The sequence below is a fragment of the Notechis scutatus genome, chromosome 1 (assembly GCF_049901735.1).
Source record: "Notechis scutatus isolate UNSWTSFEM ecotype Mainland chromosome 1, rNotScu1.2, whole genome shotgun sequence".
NCBI classification, from domain to species: domain Eukaryota; kingdom Metazoa; phylum Chordata; class Lepidosauria; order Squamata; family Elapidae; genus Notechis; species Notechis scutatus.
Window position 1 is genome coordinate 23,608,209 of NC_142009.1, and position 16,324 is coordinate 23,624,532.

The following is a 16,324-nucleotide window of genomic DNA, read 5'->3' on the forward strand; positions in this document are numbered from 1 at the left end:
ATAGCATCTCTGAAGCATGACTACTTGGATGGTCCTTAAATGACTTCAAGGTAGAAGAGACCACCACTTCCCATCACATGATGTTCCAGTGATTAGCAGCTCTTACAGGGTTGGGTTTTTTTTTGTTTTTGTTTTTTTTGTCAGCCCCCAATCTCTTTCTCTTTAATTTCCATCCATTGATCTGAGCTCCACCTTAGGAACAATGAAGAACATTCTGATCTAGCTTCTCCTACCAATTTGCAGAACTTCTTTTCTCTAAACTTAAAGATATCCACGCCTTGGGTAATGTTAATAAATAGGAATTAATTTCTAACTTCCTACCATTTTAGCCATTCTTCTCTGGATCATCTCCAGTTTACCAATGTTCTTAACATTTAATGCTCTTGCAGGCTTCGGCAAAGTGTTATAAAAGTAATCTTGACATAATTATAGATATATCAGCATTAAGGTTTCTTTCTGCCATACCTTGCAGATATTTATTGTTTATTATTATTTGTTTATATTTCATATTTCTAAACTGCCCATCTCTCTTAAAGAGGGCTCTGGGCAGTGTTTTAATTCAGCCTCATGCATTATTATGCAACTGAATCTATTTAACACATCATAAAAGATATTGAAAATGATAAAGAAAACAAAAGGGTCTGTTAGGGATAACATTGTTTTACCCTAACTGTTTTGGGTAAAGATAATAAAATGATGAATCATGGTTTGTCAGATAAAGTGTATGTGACTTTAAGCTAAAGGAATGTAATTAAGGGTGCAGCTGTAAAAGTACTATATAAGCAGCAAGGCACTCTCTGGCTCTCACTGGCTGGCTTATTGAAGACTGCGTTCTTGCTGGATCGGGGAGGAGAAGAAGTGTTGGATTACTTTGAAGATATTTCTCAACGGAGAGAAGATAAGTTTTGGACAGATTTATTATATGTGTACTGACATTGGCTATTCAACACGGACTTTGCAAATAGAGTATCCCTGACAAGACTTGACTGAATTTGGTATATGACTAATGGACTCTTTATAATGACTATGCTATAATTCTTAAATGGAATAAATTATAATTTTTGATAGCACAAGCGTATCTGTATTTTTACTGCGTGTTAACTAGAAAGCTTATCTCACACATTTACCTGTCTTCCTATCTGACTTCGCTGTACATTCTGTTTAGTTTGTTTTCCTTAACACCCGTTGGGGAATCCAGGCTTAATACTGGTTATGGGCCCAGAGAGACTACAAAGTCAGTTTAACTAGGATAAAAACAGGTTTATGTAAAAAGTGAGATTTTTGTATTGTTACACGTTACAGTAAACAGACAGCTGTGTTTTATCAATTATAGTTTTATTTCCATATAGTGAAACATGGCACAAGTCAGTCTACAGAGTTTGTCCCTTATATCCAAGCTGGATGGAACAAACTATGTTTCATGGTCTATGAAATGTAGTCTACTTCTACGAAGAGAAGGTCTGTGGAACATAATTGAAAACCCACCAAACATAGAAGAATGGGATCCTGAAGATGAGGAAGATAGTAAAAAGATAGAAGAATTTAAACAGAAAAATGAGCAAGCACTTTGCATCATAGGACTATCATTAACTGATCAGCAGCTTGTTCATATACGCGGAGAGCAAACTGCAGTTGGGTGTTGGCAAAAACTGAAGAGGATTTATGTCAGAGATAACGTTGGTGCTCACATAAATCTAACACGGAAGCTTTTCCGGATGTATCTCCAAAAGAATGGTGATATGCTGAGTCATTTGAATACTATGAAAAGCATTTTCCAAGAACTTCATGAGAAGGAGTTAATTTTCTCTGAGCTACACCAGGTCTACATAATTCTATCTTCATTAGACGAAAGTTTTGATGACTACGTAACTTCCCTTGAAATATTGCCTAAAGAAAGCCTAAATTTAACTGATATCACTGGCAGATTGATTGAAGAGGCCAGAAGAAGGCTTGAAAGAGATCAGTTAAGGAGGGAGCAACCTCAAAAGGAAAATAATGAATCTCCTACTGCATACACAATTAAAAGGTGTTTTAATTGTGGAGGGAGAGGACATTTTGCAAGATTTTGTAAGAAACCAAAGCGCAAAAATGCAAGCCAGAATGCTGTAAGCCATCAAAGAAGAAATAAGAATTATGAGTTAGCAATGTATAGTAATGGAGTTGTAAAAAATAATTTATGGGTGGTTGACAGTGGTGCGTCCCACTGTATTACAAATGATAACAAAAAATTTGTAAAAATGTCCATGAGTTCACAACATATCTCATTAGCAAACGGATGGAAACTGCAGGCAAAAGGTGAAGGTATAGCTCATTGTTCTAGTATAAAGGAGAACATAAAAATGTTATATGTACCTCAACTTAAATTTAATTTGCTTTCAGTTAGAATGTTGGTTAGATTAGGATACATAGTTACCTTTAAGGGAGATACTTGTTTAATTGAAAAAGAAGGTAAGAAAATTACTGCATCTTTAAGAGGTGACTTATATGTGTTAAATGATAATGGTTTAGAAGTGGCTAACACAGTTTATGAAAATAGAAAACCTCATGATGAATGTATTCACTTGTTACACCGACGGTTAGGTCATTTAAATTTTAAAATGATTAAGAGAACTGTTCAACTATCTAAAGGAATAAGTTTGAAACCTTGTAATAAGTATTTGCAATGTTCTGCTTGTAATCAAAACAAAAGCAAAGTTATACCGGCAAATAGAGTTGATGGATTTACTACCAAAGAGCCTTTAGAGGTAGTATTTGCCGATATAATAGGTCCTAAAAAGCCAAGTGTAGGTGGTGCTAGATACATATTAAGCATAATGGACCACTATTCTAGGTATGGTTTCTGTTTTCTAATGAAGAGAAAAACTGAAACGTATACAAATTTCTTTAATTGGTTAAAATTTGCAGAGAGAAAAACTAAAAAGAAATTAGTAACTCTTATAACAGATAATGGTACGGAATTTACAAATAATAAATTCCAGAGTAGACTTAGAATGGGAGGTATTCAACATAAAAAGTCTGCACCATATAGGCCTCAACATAATGCCTTCATAGAGAGAAGAGGCCAAACACTGCAATCAATGGGAAGAACTATGTTATCTGATTCTGGATTACCTGACAATTTGTGGGGAGAAGCTATAATGTGTGGGAATCACATATTAAACAATGTTGTTAATTCAACAACAGGTGAATTACCATTCACTTTGTGGCATGGTAGGAAACCTGATTTGAGTTATATTCACACATTTGGTGCACCAGCATGGGTTCATATCCCTACACAACTCAGGCACAAAGGACAACGTAGAGCTAAAAGATTAATTTTTGTTGGATATCAAGCAAACCATAGATCTTATAGATTCTGGGAACCAGGTACATCTAGAGTATACTGCAGTGCTAGTGCACAATTCCTAGAACATATAGGATGGAATAGATTAGAGCAAGATTCAGATAATGATGTTATTATAGAACACTACAAGAGGCAGAAAGAAAAGACTAGTTATAAGAAAAGTCCAATTAAAGAAGAAGTCCATGAAGAGCAAATAGAATCAGATCAAGAGGAAATAATTGATCAAGAAGAAATAAATAGTCAAGAACAGGAAATAAAGGAAAGTCCACCTGTTAGTCCTGTTATACCTAGACGCACAACGCGTATAACCAGACCACCTGATAGATATCAGGCAAGTATTGTTTGCCAAGTAAATAAAGTTCCTACTAGCATAGATGAACTTAAGATGTATCCTGCTAAGGATCAGGAGAATTGGCAAAAGGCAATGGAAAAAGAGTTAAATTCATTAAAGGAAATGAAGGTTTATGAAGAAACCAAATTACCTCCAGGAGAAAAATCCATTGGGTGCAAATGGATATTTAAAGTAAAGACTGGAAATAATGGGAAAGTAACTTATAAGGCTAGATTAGTAGCACAAGGATTTAACCAAAATACATTTGATTATGATGAGGTATTTGCACCAAATCTTAAGGCTACAACTTTAAGAGCCGCTCTAGTGTGGGCAGCTAAGAAGAATTATATAGTTAACCATTTAGACGTAGAAACTGCATATCTACATGCACCATTGCAGCATACAATATATTTGAAAAAACCAGTTGGTATAAAAGATAATAAAGTAAATAGCAATGATTGTTGGAAACTGAAGAAGAGTTTATATGGATTGAAACAATCTGGCTATGAGTGGAACCAATATATTGTGAAAGAATTAAACAATATAGGGTTTAAATCTGGTTTAGCAGATCCATGTTTGTTTAAAAGAGAAAATAATGGAACGGTGTCATTATTGTTATTATTTACAGATGATATTGCTTTGATTACTAAGACCAATAATGAAGCTACTGAGATTATTTCATTATTAGCCAAAAGGATAAAATTAAAGCATTTAGGTGAAATTAAAAAGTATCTAGGATTGACAATTAATAAAACCACAAAAAGGATTTAAGATATCTCAAGAGGATAAAATTTGCCAATTAATTAAATTGTATAAAATGGAACTTTGTAAGCCTGCAAAGACTCCAATGAGTCAGGAAATTTGCAAAATGGATGCTCAAAGTTCCAAATTTGATAAGACCATATATCAATCTTTGATTGGTAGCTTATCATATATAAGCAATTGGTCTAGGCCAGATATAGCTTATAGTGTTAATCAGCTGGCACGATATAATAATGATCCACATCAATGTCATTGCCAAGCATTAAAGAGAATTTTAAGATATCTTAAAGGAACAATGCATCATGCATTGTATCTAGAGCCAAAAGGTGATTTGAATCTTAGTGCCTATGCAGATGCAAGTTTTGCAACTGACATAAACACTAGAAAATCAACATCTGGGATGGCTATATTATTTGGTAAGACTCTAATAGGGTGGAGGTCAATCAGACAACAGCATATTAGCTTGTCAACGATGGAAGCAGAATTTTCATGTCTGTCATTACTATGCACTGACTTAATTCTGTACAAACAGTTATTATTAGACATGGGTATAACTGTTAAAGATTCTATTATTGTATACGAGGACAACCAGGAAGCTATACAATTAGCTACTAATATTGCTGTAAAGACTAGATCAATGCATACTGATTTAAGATACTTAAATGTTAGAGAATCTGTGAAAAATGGTCTAATTAAACTTGAGTACTGCATGACGGAAGAAAATATTGCAGACCAGTTTACAAAAGCACAAGGTGTTGTAAAATTTAAAGAGAGTTGTGACAATTATGATTTGAAAGTGTAAATGGATATATTATTGTAATATTTATTATTATTACCCAAAAGGGGAGAATGTTAGGGATAACATTGTTTTACCCTAACTGTTTTGGGTAAAGATAATAAAATGATGAATCATGGTTTGTCAGATAAAGTGTATGTGACTTTAAGCTAAAGGAATGTAATTAAGGGTGCAGCTGTAAAAGTACTATATAAGCAGCAAGGCACTCTCTGGCTCTCACTGGCTGGCTTATTGAAGACTGCGTTCTTGCTGGATCGGGGAGGAGAAGAAGTGTTGGATTACTTTGAAGATATTTCTCAACGGAGAGAAGATAAGTTTTGGACAGATTTATTATATGTGTACTGACATTGGCTATTCAACACGGACTTTGCAAATAGAGTATCCCTGACAAGACTTGACTGAATTTGGTATATGACTAATGGACTCTTTATAATGACTATGCTATAATTCTTAAATGGAATAAATTATAATTTTTGATAGCACAAGCGTATCTGTATTTTTACTGCGTGTTAACTAGAAAGCTTATCTCACACATTTACCTGTCTTCCTATCTGACTTCGCTGTACATTCTGTTTAGTTTGTTTTCCTTAACACCCGTTGGGGAATCCAGGCTTAACAGGGTCTTCCTGATGCATAGGATGAGATTTGAGAAAAAAGACAGTCAAAAGCATTCTCTGAAAAGATTACCCATGAAATTCTCATGAAGGCAAATGCTTCCATATAAAAACATTCGCTTCTTGACTTCCGGTTTGTCGACTTCGCGAGCGGCAGGATTTGCGGCTGCGTGATCCTGCTGCGCTAGCCGCTTTTGGTGCTCCGATCCGGACGGGTCCGGAGCTAGCTGCCCTGCAGGGGCAGCTGAAGATAGGGGGGATCCGGAGAGGGGTTTGGGGGTGTTGCAGACCCCCTCCCTGGCCGGCAGAACCCCCTTTTCCCAAGACGGTGCAGCGGCGGTCCGCAATGGCCGCCACAAAGAAGCTGGCAGCCGGGTAAGAATGCGCAGGAGGAAGTGGAGAAAGTTTTTGAAAAGAGAAAGTTTTTCTTGGTTCCCAGGACTCTAAGACATATTTAACAAAATTCCTGAAAATTATGACTTTCTGAATGATACCTTCTAAAAGAGAAAAAAAGCGGCAGTTTGGTGGTGCTGAAAGGAAAGTTTACTCTCCTTCCCTACAGAATTAATAAGTTGATATTAAGAAACCTATTTTTTTTAGGTAAAAACTGGATTTAAGTGATGAGTGGGAAGGGAGAGGACTAAAAAAAAAAATATGCTAAGACTTTGTTGGAGGAGATGCCTTAAGGATTTGAAGACTGAAATATATTGCAATAAGACTTTAAGAAACAGATTTGGACTTTCTTTTTTTCTGATTGATACTACCCTAGGAGGAGAAAGTGAGAACTCTGCCTTGGTTTGGACTGATTGATAACTTTGGGACTGTTTTATTTTATTTTTTTTTTTGGAATATTCTGGTTGTTGTAAGAAGAAAGAAGGGAAAAGAAAAGAAAAGATTTATAATGGCTTTTTCTGTTGAGGAACTGAGAAAAGAATATGAGCAAGCAAAAAAAATGGTAAAGATGGTGTGGAAGAAGCCTTCCTTTTTTTAGAAATGGCGCTTATTAACTATCAACAAACATTACAACAGATGAAGACAGCAGAAGAAGAAGAAGGAGAGGAAGCCATTTTTAATGAATCTCAGAATTTGAACAAGAAAGAAGGAAGAGGGAAAGGAAGAGAAATAAAGGACTTAAGATTTTAAAAAACACTTAAGAAAGGGAAAAATAAGGTGCAAAATCAATATAATGATAGAAAACAAAAGGGAAAAGGAACACGACAGAGAAGGGAAGCCAGTAAGGCAGAGGCTAGAAGAAGGGGGGGTAGAAAGGTTTGTTGGCAGAAGAAAGGAAGGGAAAAGGTGGAGAAAAGCTACCAAGTTTTGAAATTAGATGGGAAAAAAGGATTTTTTTAGGGATAAAGGGTAAAGTATAATTTCTTCAAAAAAGATTTTGCAAGGTACATAAGTTGATATTGTAGCATTGTATTAGAAATAGAAAACTTAAATGGCTTAAGAGTTGATAAGAGATTAAAATGTTGAAATGTTTAATAATGATTGGTTTTAAAATTTAATAATATGAGGGTAGGGTTAGAATATTGAGTTTTAATTAAAGAGTTTAATAAGATTATGGTATTGATGTTATTATAAAATTTTTATTATAGTATTTGTTTTTTGGACAAGGCAATGGGAATGTTATAAGATGCAATATTTAGATCTATTGTTTAATTATGTATTTAATTATTTTGGATGTATTATTTAGATAGAACGTACCAAGCAGAATCGGATTGGGTATTGGGTATTATTTTAAATGTTAATTTGATTAATTTAGGGGGGAGATAGAAAGGCATCATACTCTGATTAGTGATTTCAGGAGAAACTCTTTTTTTTTTTTTATAAGGAACGAGACAAAGGGATAATAAAGAATGGACAAAAGATACAAATATAATGACTCAAATTAAGATGATTAATTAAGATAGAATTAAGAAGAGTGAAATGTGTGGAGAAGTTAATATAGAAGATTCAGAATGGTAAATAAAATAAGTAATGACATGTAAGATGAGCATGAATATAACCGAAGTCCATGAAGAGAGAGATACCTGGGGCTAAGTTACTTTCCAAAAAGATTTTTTTTATGTTTTGTGTGTTGTGTGTATATGTTTTTTTTTGGGAGAATTAATAAACCTTGCAGAGATATAGAATGAGAATAATGGTAACTAAGTCAGAAAGAAATAGATGAAATAATAATAATGAAATTGAATAAGAGTAAAGAGAAGTAAAGAGAAATTGGATAAGAGGTTTTTGTATGTTTATATGGAAATGGTTTAAAACAGAATTATAGTGTATAAAATAAGGTTTTATCTGACTTGTTAAATTTATAATGGAAAAAGGTTTAAGCATGTAATGGTTAATGATGATTTGTGTGTTTTTGAAAAATCAATAAAACTTGTTTTATAAAAAAAAACAAAAAAAAAACATTCGCTTCTTACAAACAATTATCCATGTCCTTTTTTTTGTTGCCCCACCCAATCATCAACTGACATCTAACATAAAATGATTAAATTCTTAGATTTAAAAAAAAAACATTTCCCTCTTACTTCCTCTTTGAAAATGATTGGACAAGAAGTATACATGAACTCTGTGGTCAAAATGAATGGGTAAATCTGTCAATTCAGTTTTTTCTCAGTTCCTCATATTTAGTTCAGCTTATGCTTCTACAAGTTTGAGATTTAAAAAAAAAAGATTGTAGGCATCTTTTAATTCATTTTTTGCACATTTTTCCAAACCATACAGTTTTTGTCTACAATTTTGACAAATGCACATTGTTTTTGCAAAGTTTCTCCTAATAAATCTGTAGTGCACCTCTGTATCTATCTTTCCAGGAACAGGTATATTTTCCTGCAGTTTCTCTTCATATAGATTTGTTTTCCACGAGGGAAACTGTATTGCAAGAAGTAGAGAAGGGCAAATGTAGTGACCACAACCTAGTTTCTGTGAGTTGATAATGTGTGAAGCTGCATGCTTATGAGCACCATTTGATATTTTAAAAGCTTACATTGTAAACTTTTGGATTGGAGTTTTCAAATTGAAACACTCAGCCCTGGCATTAATTTTGATCTGTCTGTGACAAGCTAAGTTATTGAAGAAGTTATGATGTGCATGGAAGAAAACCCAGCATTTTATTTCTCTTACTTTTGGTTACTTTTTCCTTCCCACCTAGTAGTTTGAAAGCATGCAAATGCAAGTAGATTAATAGGTATCACTTTGGTAGGAAGGGAACAACATTCCATCCACTTTTGGCATACAGAAAATGCCTTCAGACTACACTGGCTCCCTCAGCCAAGAAATGGAAATGAGCACTGTGCCCTAGAGTTGGACATGACTGACAAGGAAAACATTGTCATATACTTTTAGTTAGTGTGTTAGTTCAAAGATGCAAAATACCTGTGATATTGAATTCCTGAGGAAATACACCCTGCAGCTTCTTTTTCAAGAGGTCCAAGGTCACCAGCATATAATGAGCAGCTTTCACATGCAACCGAGTTTTTCCTATAGGTTGTTTGAAAGACACTAGGAGCTCTGAAGGACGTATTGTCTTTTTCTTTAGTTTTTCTTCTAACCTGGTGAATCAGAAAATACCTATAAGGTGTGTGTTACAATGACGCAGCCAAGGATGCTAACTTGAGAGGCAGAGACTATTTTATGTTATCTAATGAAATCTAAGGATGAACTAAAGCTCCATAATCCTAATCTAATACTTTAAATTTCTTCGTGTTAATCATTCGTCCTTTGATTTCATCCCATTGGCTAAAATGAATATTATCATCTTGATTTTGTAAGGCTTCTGTGCCTTTAATGACCCGCAGGCAGGCAAACGGTATGCCCGTTGGTATTTTGATTCCAATTATACACTGCCACAATTCCATGCTGCGAGATTTTCAATCATAATGAAAAATAAATAAAACATCCACAATTCAAAAGCTGCAGCAAAACATGCACAATAAAGATATGGGATGAAATGAAAACAGGAATAGCTGAAATACTGAATCAGTTTGTAACTGGCAGAAATATCCATGTTTTCCAAATGAAAGAACATGACACATTGCCTGAATGTTTGTCTGAACATTCATACAGAGAAGTCATCTAGCAAGCAACGCAGCAAATCTTCATCAAATAGAGCAGACGGAAAAGGGCAAAATGAACCTGGCTTCTGGAATCTTTGTGCAAAATCTTACCATTTCTGGGTGTATTCATAGGCAGCATCAACTAATTTCTTGGCTTCTTCCACATTCTGCAGAAGGAATCGAGGTTCCAGTTTCTTTGCAATGTCTAAAAGAGACACTTGGTTTGGATTTTGTTGAAGGAGACCCTTCAATCAAATCCCACAAAAACAAACCAATGAGAATATAGCTTCCCTAACCTGGTCCCTAATCTGAATTCCAACAATTACATTCCTTCTACATATCTAGAAGCCACCAGCTTGGAGAAGCCTGTTTTAATATCAGTAGTATATTTCATTAAGAAATCGCCTATTAAAATTGTCTCTGTGCTCACATAGTACTTTAAACTTTGTTAGTTACTAATGACATAGATGGATATCTTGGTATCTACTAGGAAAAGCTTACACAGGTCATGCCTGTGTAAGAGATTGTTTAGAGCAGGGTTCTCCAACCTTGGTAACTTTAAGCCTGGAGGACTTCAATTCCCAGAATTCCCCAGCCGTTTGGCTGGGAGTTGAATTCTGGGAGTTGAAGTCCGCCAGGCTTAAAGTTGCCAAGGTTGGAGAACCCTGGTTTAGGGTACATATCTCCTGGTGGCCCTTCTCTATACTGTGGTACCACCAAAGATTTGGAATAGACTTGTAAATACGAGTGTCAATGGAGGGAATGTGTTGACGGCCCATGTGCTTTCATGCCAATGGTGCAAATTATATACAGCATTCACATGATATGGCATGTATCAATTCCATCATTTTCACAGAGATGCTCTTATGCACAGACACCATCTTGGCAACTATTAGAAACACCTGCTTCCAATGAGAGTTGTCTGTAAGGGAGATCAAAATAATCAAGATAGCAGTCACACAATTTGGAGTTGAAATCTACAGGTCTTACAGCCACCAAGGTTCAGAAATACTGCCTTAGGGATATTTGGCAGACTTTTGAGTGTCCACTAAGAAAGGAAATGCAGACTCAATTTCTGCAGTTCAAACATTAGCAAATTATCCTTAAATGTCCATGGTTTTTTTTCCTGCTGTAGTGAGTTGTTCACACTGAGGCAATCAAAAACACTTGGAAAAATGCATTTGTTAGTTCTTAAATGATGACATATTTCAGCTGCATTTTTACAAGAAATGGGGACACATGCAGCTCTCTACAGACACTTCAACTCAATTTTAAAAAGGGATTCTAAAGTGAAAGGGCTTACCTTTTAGAGAAAGGTTATCTGCTTCTCCAGGCTTTACTGCTATAAGAATACCCAGGAGAACAAAGACCAACCGTAGGCCTTGAAGAAAGAAGAGGTTTGATATGAGTTACTTGCAAATCATTTGAGAAAGTAATCTTTCATTGTCAAACTGAATTTTAATATGGATTTAGAATGTCAGAATGGATTTAGAATGTCAGAAGCCAGTTACCCACACACTTGGACAGGACAATGTGTGGGTATAAAAATGCTTGTCCTATATCTGGAATTTCCTTTCCTTCCACTATTCTAGGGCTATCACAACTGGGCAGGAAAAATCTGGATCATCCATGGGTGATAGCAAATGGGGCAGTCACCCTATTTTCTCCAGCCCAGATAGGGTAATTATATCCCTCTTGAAAAATACAAATTGAAATAAAAATCCCAAACCCCCTTTATAAAAACACAAATGCCACAATTGTATGATATAGGGTTGGCTTGTTTCCCTCCCTTCTGTCTGTCTTTCAGTCTCTCTCCATTGTTTCTGCATACAATAGCAGGGGGAGGGGCAAATAAATTTATTTACATTAAAGTGCATCCTTGAGTGACTCTATTTCTCCTTTCCTCTTTGTCCCCAGACATATGACAGAGAAAATACCCAAAGTTGTTGAAATCACCACCATGGGAACTAAACCTTGAATGCCCACAGAATGACACAGATCAGTGATCCCCAACCTTTTTTACGCCGCGCCCGGTACCGGCATCAGCTGGGCGCCGCGCCCGGTACCAGCATCAGCTGGGCGCCGCCATCTTTTGATGAAAAGTGCTTCCGGTGACCTCACGGAAGCACGTTTTCATCAAAAAAGATAGCGGTGTAGCGTTGGTGAGCTTTTCCGGTAGAAAGCCATTTCTACCGGAAAAGCTCACCAGCAGCGCCGCCATCTTTTTATGAAAGCGTGCTTCCGGTGAGCTTTCTACCCGGAAAAGCTCACCGGAAGCACGTTTTCATCAAAAAGATGGCGGCGCCAGCAAGCCAGCGCCCGGTAGGACTTGTTCCGCGGACCAGTACCGGTCCGCGGACCGGTGGTTGGGGACCCCTGGCACAGATCACAGCAACTCAAAAAGAAGAGGAAAATCCTAGAGCTGGTGGATGTTTAGTGGCCCTAAAGGATTCAGAGTAAATGCATTCGGCAAAAGAGAGGAAAGCTGTGAGAGGGTCATTTTTGGGACAACAGCTGTCAATCACAGCCACAATCACATCCAGAAGAGCATGCTGTACCTGCAGTTTCTTCGTTCTAGATAATTTCTGCATTCATGATGTAGAACAGGGGTGTCAAACTTGCAGCGTCACATTGTTGTCACATGATGTATCACAATTCCCCCCCCCTTTTGTTAAAATGGAGATTTAACGGGGGGACAGCATGTGACACATCTGGCTGGCAGGTCGCAAGTTTGACACCCTTGGTGTAGAACATCTTCATAGCATCACCCAACCATAGTTTACCATCAAGTAAAGCTCTGTCCACAGTTACAATGATTGTGAACCAATTATGATAGGATGACTACCAATTATGGTAGGAGGAGCTGCCTGGAATCACCTTGTAGGGGGAAATGGACAGCTTAAAAATTTAATAAATAGAACCAATGACTGCAGCTGGCACTATAAATTGTTATTAGACAAAAGAGTGAGTCATGTTATTTAGTCATAAAAATATCAAGGAAGGTTACATTGTTCTTCAAGAACAGAAGTTCCCAAGCCTATAAAATTTTAATAAATAATTTTATTTGCTAATCGTGCCAAAGGAAAAGTTAAATATGGAAAGTTTTTTTTGTTATACACTAGAAACTTTACTCTGGAAATATTTAAAATATTAACACATTGTACCTATGATCATCCCGTCAATATTCACAAGAGCTTGGATAATAAGGAAATTTAGCCTTATTGGCATGTAGATACTTTGCTTCTATCCTATTTGTTAAAATTACCTAAAACTCAAACGCCTGCAATCAGCCCTGATTGAGCAAAGCTAATGCAGAAAAATAAAGACTTTTTTTTTTACACTGTCACTTAAAGATGCAATGGTTCTGCTTCCCACTGTAGTTTTCCTAGTCAAAACAGAATGACTTCATCCAATGTGATGCTCTCCAGAGACACTGAATTACAATGCACACTATTTCTAATCTATCTGAATAGCAGCTGTAATCTAACATATCTGGTGGTCCTCCAGTAGAGGAAGGCTGAAATAGGGAATTTTCCTAGTTAAGGAGATCTAATGGAAGAAATGGAAATCAGTCAAGTCCATAAGGTAGTTTCTGAGCAATGCACTAAGATAATTAATTTTAAGAAGCATTTCAAAATCACTTACTTGCCATCTTCTCCAGTTCTGATCTTAGATGCCTGGAAATCAACTATTTTCTGGAAGATGGGAGGAACCATTTACAGAAGAAAAGTCACACCCCTTTTCTTTTTCCCTCCTCTTTTCCCCTCATCATCCTACTGATAATGCTGTGAAAATGTAGAAGAGTCACACAGCAGCTTTTGTAGGGTTTTAGATCTTGTCTGCAAAAGTCCAGAGGACTAGTGGAAGAAACAAACGTCTCTACCTCTTCCTTTTTGCTATTACGGTGATCCAGAATTTTGCAGGCCAGATTTGGTGTCCTATTTTCCCCCAGCCTAGCATACTTTTCATGTGCTGCAACCCAAGTGCTTCTGGAAAGTATCTGGTAGCCTTTTGGGGGAACAGAGCAACAACTCCGTTCAACTCAAGATACTTTGTCCTGAAGAGCAGCAAGAACCTGTTTGAGAATCAAGTCACAGCAGAGCATAGGACACATTGGGAAGTTGGGCTTGAGCTATCAAAAGCAAAAATCAATTGTTCTGCAAGGTCAGGAGAGGGATGCTGTGTGTATTTCCTTTGCTGGAGGAACCCTGTCAAGAACATTAACAGAAAAACAAGCTTTACGTGTGTAACATGATATTTTATGTTTAAAAATACATCGATTCTTCCATACTCATCACATTAATCCCTTTTGGGGAAGCAACTTTATGCAAATCTTAGAAAAAGAGTAATAATATATAATGGACAAATAAAATAAAGGCAGGAGATGAAAGAAATGGAAACCTAAATCTAGTTCATGCAACCACCATTCACTGTTCTTCTTCATACCTTTCTATCATTGTTTCCACCAATTTCTATGGATCACTCCCCACATTAACATCTGTTCTTTAAACATCTCACCTCTTTTTCAGCATCACATCCATCACATGCAACCATGATCTTCCTTTTTCTCTCAACCCATTTCCTCTTTCTTCATACATTTGTTTTACATTTCGATCCTTATTAACACTCTTTCTGACCAAGCCATCTCTATGTAAAATATATATTTTTTAATTCTATCCACATTTATTTATCAGATATACATTCTAATGTTGACCCCTACCTCTTCTTGCTTTATCACATATATTTTGGGGAGTATTTATTCAAGTTACCGTTATGTTTCTTTTGACATGTATAACTTTCACTTCCTTATGACAAAAGGGCAAAAGGATACAGTTATGCTTAGCTCCATAATTTATTCTTTGTAACGGGCTACAGAATATCCATTACGGTTCTGCTGGCATTTGCATGTCATGGTATTTCTCCATCTATTCCCCGCCACCCCAGTCAGCCCTGGTCTTTGATACATTAACTTTCAGATCCATATTCCCTGTTACATGCTTGATATCTGCAGCAAATAATTCAGATTCTCAATGCAGCATAACCTGCATATAAAAGTACACAGTCACAGCCCCAACCAAAGTTATTGCAAATATACCTTCTTCATTTGACCATAAATATATAAAATAACAAAGGAGCTTCTTACATAGTTGTCTTAGTCCCTGTTATTCCACTCTTATTCCATTCCATTCCATTTATATTCACACATCCTTTATTTCCACTAGATTGATTATGTGCTATTAAATCAGTGTTGACTCCTAGACTTTTTCTAAAATGATTTGTCCCCAATCTGACTCTTCAGGTCTCCCAATGGTGCATGCTGTAAGTGAGTCAATTTTTCTCAGCTGCTGGTCATTCTCTTTTGTTCCACTTTCTCTACCGTTATTATGAAAGGTGCTTTTTTCAAGAGGCAACTGGACTTTCTGTTTTTTTCTTTGAAGACGTTTTGCTTCTCAACCAGGAAGCTTCCTCAGCTTTTCTTGGATGAGAGGTAAAACATCTTCACAGAAAAACTGGAAAGTCCAGTTGCCTCTTGAAAAAGCATATTTGAGTCAACCATGACCTGGATGACTGACAATCTCCATAGATTACCATTATGAACATGTCAAAGAATCTGGCCTTCACATAATCTGCCCAAAACATTGAGCCTGGTCTTTTGTGCCTCAAATGAGAACTCTGAATTTATTTGTTCTATGATGCATTAATTTGCATGGCATATGCATGACATTCTCTCTGGCTCCCTTTCAACAAGGTTCAGAACAGATTTCTGATGTTCTCCTTGAAAATTAGGGATACATATGGTCAAGAATTTATTAGGGAATCTGGTTGTCTTTGTTCTGCTTAAGCTTGACTTGAACTTGTGCCCAAGCAGTTTGTCTTCTGCAATTAACTCCTGGCCACACCTTTGTTGTTATAGCTGAGCTCTTCCACCTCTTTGTACAGTTTATTTTATTTTTATTTATTTATGATTAAACTTTTGCCACCCATCTCACCAAAGGTGACTGATAAACAGTTAATTTTATTTCCTGTGCTGTCTGGTGACATCTGTATACTGTATTATTGATGTTAGTTTGGTTATTTGAAGACTGTTTGCCAGGAAGAAAACATTGGATTGGCAGAGACAAATAGGTCCTTATCCTATTTCATTTCTGTTTCCTAGGCCTCAAGGTCCAATCCCGTTATATATAAAGTCTTTAAAGTGTTCAGCATCCAAACTTAAATATCATATTTGCAAACAATATTCCCAAGCTAGAGGTTTCGTGATATTATCCAAATGGACAAACCTTCTTTCTTTAGTAAATCTTCTTTTTCCCATTCATATTTTTCTCAATGTTCGTTGCAAAGAAAGAATTTAGTCTGCATATTCCCTGCTCAGAGTATTCACCGAACTTCTAATTTTTACTCTGTGTCACGTCTTGT

The 16,324-nt window shown here is 36.3% G+C and overlaps 1 protein-coding gene across 1 annotated transcript in view; it reads right to left on the minus strand.

Moving 5' to 3' along the window:
• MPO (myeloperoxidase) overlaps window positions 1-14,642 on the minus strand; it is a 38,835-nt gene extending 24,193 nt beyond the window's left edge. Inside the window, exons 1-5 of the mRNA XM_026671683.2 lie at window positions 14,628-14,642; window positions 13,553-13,602; window positions 11,211-11,288; window positions 10,019-10,112; window positions 9,228-9,403 (exon numbers count right to left, since the gene is read on the minus strand). Of these exons, the coding sequence (XP_026527468.1) occupies window positions 9,228-9,403; window positions 10,019-10,112; window positions 11,211-11,288; window positions 13,553-13,559 (355 nt within the window). The 5' untranslated portion in view covers window positions 13,560-13,602; window positions 14,628-14,642. The remainder of the gene's footprint in view (window positions 1-9,227; window positions 9,404-10,018; window positions 10,113-11,210; window positions 11,289-13,552; window positions 13,603-14,627) is intronic.
• Between the last annotated feature and the right edge of the window lie 1,682 nt (window positions 14,643-16,324).